At 45.0% G+C, this 3,169-nt stretch overlaps 1 protein-coding gene across 1 annotated transcript in view; it reads right to left on the minus strand.

The window, feature by feature from the left end:
• Positions 1-3,169, minus strand: part of LOTGIDRAFT_175270 (hypothetical protein) — a gene marked incomplete at both ends in the record, with an annotated part of 20,094 nt that overhangs the window by 6,962 nt on the left and 9,963 nt on the right. Inside the window, 3 exons of the mRNA XM_009056132.1 lie at positions 30-234; positions 1,137-1,168; positions 1,583-1,671. Of these exons, the coding sequence (XP_009054380.1) occupies positions 30-234; positions 1,137-1,168; positions 1,583-1,671 (326 nt within the window). The remainder of the gene's footprint in view (positions 1-29; positions 235-1,136; positions 1,169-1,582; positions 1,672-3,169) is intronic.

The raw sequence follows: 3,169 nt of genomic DNA on the forward strand, positions 1-3,169 counted from the left end.
AGGTTGGCCACTCGTGGTTCCGCCTTTACTTTTCTTGACGTTTCCACTGATTGACCCTTTACGTCAGTCTTCGGAACATCCGTGCTGGATCTCTTCCTCTTTGGTTTGGTATCTTTATTTGGTGGTTGTTGATTCGTGACGTGGTCGGCACATACTTTTGATACTGCGTCCATGACGTCTTTTGCATTAATTTTACCAGCCTTGGTTATGGAACTGATTGCTACTGCAACCAACCTGCAACAGAAATCAAAAAATTTAGACTCATCCTTAAACTCCGGCGTGAACCCTTTCGGAGTTTGAGCCGGGGCAGGTTTGGGGCATTCGACCACGGGCTTGGGGGCAGCCGGCACCGTGTTGGCCGAGACGTGATGGCGAGCTTCTTGTGAGGATACCTTGTAGGTGTGCTGGATCCTTATCTCCGCTCTTCTGGACAGGAACGAAGGGCACTGTGCGGAGTTGCTGGAGTGGTTATCACTCCGACAATTCACGCACCGTACCTTCTTGGATTTGCACAGCTTGATGCTGTGCCCCTCTCCACACTTTTCGCAGCAAACTTTGCTGCGGCAGAGCTTCTCCAAATGACCCAACTTCTGGCATCTTCGTACCTTGGGGATGTAAGGGTGCAGCTGGTACCTAGAATATAGAAGGGGAAGAGGACCATTAGGTACTTTCCCGCTTGCGAAGGTTAGTTGGATAGTCCTAACGGACTTGCCCTCCCGAGGTTTGTAGAGGTATAAACCCTCTACAGCGTGATTGTGGAGCTTAAGATCCTCCAGCAATTCACCCTCAGAGTACTCGGAGGGGACGCCATAAATGACGACCCGTTCCGTCTTGTTGAAGGTGGACATGGCCGAGTCCACGTTCATCCCACACAGTCCGGTTTGGTTGGCAGCATAAACCGCATCTGCCAGGAACTCAAAATTCAACCTCACGTTGCCGTTAGCCAGGACTTTGACCTCCGGAAGAGAGCTATACTTCCACTCTTTACGGATGAAGTCGCCGATAACCTTCGACTTCGTGCTGCCGAAAGTTTTGCCCCCGCTTGGCTTCACTATCACGATATTGGAGTATTCCGGCCTTGCTACCCTGGGTTGCATGGTAGCAGCTGGCCGACTCGCAATATCGGCATAGCTAACCTTGGTGGCTTGTTGGGAAGAGGCCATTTTAACTGAAATTGAAGGTTTGATTAGTACAAATACAAAATACAATACAATAAGACAGATAAGAGATGGCTATCAAGAATGCCTTGCAGACTGTGCAAAAATTGATAGTATGAAAATGAAAAGAGAACAACGAAACAAAACGAAACCTAGTGAAAGCTTTGTAGGACAGCTTGAATTTCTTCCGCCAAAGAAATTGTCGGCCGCCCAAAGAAAAGATAAAAGAAAAGAATAAAAAGGAACGAACTCACAAATTAGTGGCAGGTGTCAAAAGTTAATTGAGTTATACTTAATTGATACTTGACAGTAATCCGCTAATCCAATTTCACCAATCCAGACTAGAGAGAGAGCTAATTAGTTGTTCACAGTACGAAGCTCCTTTAGGGAGCGCCTGATGGCTTTAAATACCTAGTTAGACTTACCCAATACACACTGAAAATAATACCTCCACCCCCAGATATAATCAAACAACTAAACACTCTAATCTTCAGGTTCATCTGGGCAAGTGAACCTGAAATAATCAAAAGAAAGGGAATTTCGGACGTTCCCTGGTCCCCCCAAATCGATTTGAGCCATGGCGTTGCGTACACCACGAAGGAGAAATTGAACGTCATCGCATTTGCTGAGGCTCATTGCAATCGAGCAGCTGGTCGTGAATTCAATATCAACGAGTCCAATATTAGGAGTTGTCGCAGTAAGCGGGGTAGTCTCCTAGAGATGCCCAAGTCCAAGTGTGCCTTACGTGGAAGAAAGGCCTTTTCCCTGAGGTTGAAGCTGAGGTGCTGACTTGGATTGAAGATCGAAGAAAACAAGGCCTCCCTGTGGCTTCCACTGAAGATCATATTCAAGCCTTAAAGGTCCATAAGCAGCTGAAGTTAAAGTCCCTTTCAGGGCTACGTCATCATGGTGTTATAAGCTCCTCAACCGTAACCACCTCTCACACAGAAGAAGAACCAACATTTCCCAGAAACTACTGAGTGACCACGAAGAGAAGTTGTTGGAATTCCAGAAATTTATCATCAAACAACGAAAGAAGAACTTGATGCTGAGATTATTATTGGCAGTTTCAAGAAATGTTGCATATCGAACGCGATGGATGGCACAGAAGACGATCTTTTATTCGAAGACATGTGTGTGAGACTAAACAAGCGGATAGGATTAGAGAAGATAAAGAGAATGTAGTCAAAACGGAACAGAAATCAACAGGCAGATGTAATGGCTGTTTGGGACCGATATGACAGTGGATCTCAATGTTAAATGAGAAAGGACGCTTGGTTGCTGTTTAAATGAATGTGTATTTGGTCTCGTAATGATAGAGTTTAAATGTTCCTGTATTTTATTTGTATTAATGTTCCTGTGTTTTACCGGTATTGATGTTTATGTCGCTGGTGTTGTTCTTCCCGAATAAATGCTCTTCAAACCTGCAAAGCCGTTACGTCATTTTATGTTTTGTAATATATATATATAAATATTGGTGCCGTGACCAAGGATATTTCCTGAAATCCAACTCGGAAAGAAGAACTACTTCAGCGCAGTATTCCTTGATCTATCCAAAGCCTTTGACTTAGTCTGGGTTGATGGTTTGCTTTTTAAACTTAATAAACTTGGCATCGGGGTCGCATGTTCAGGTGGATCCAAGACTTCTTAAGGGATCACCAGATACAAGTGAACGTCGCCAATTCTCTCAGCGAGAAGCACTCCTTAGAGAATGGAACCCCGCAAGGCTCAGTTATTAGCCCTACCCTCTTCAGCATTATGATCAACGATCTTGCCCTGGATTATGTAAAGCATAAGGAGCTCTCGGTTAGCACGGCCCTATATGCAGATGACACATATCGATTAACTCTTGACGGAAATAACCAGAAGAATCGGAGTATTTCTTACGGGCAAGCGGTCATTGATCTATTGAGAGAGCACCAGCCCAGTTACGATGGCGCCTATCGGCTACTCTGTTTTGTAAGGTTACAAACCCAACAGTCAACACCCAGCTGATCCAGAGTACCAACAGC

Source organism: Lottia gigantea (genome assembly GCF_000327385.1).
Source record: "Lottia gigantea unplaced genomic scaffold LOTGIsca_262, whole genome shotgun sequence".
NCBI lineage: Eukaryota > Metazoa > Mollusca > Gastropoda > Lottiidae > Lottia > Lottia gigantea.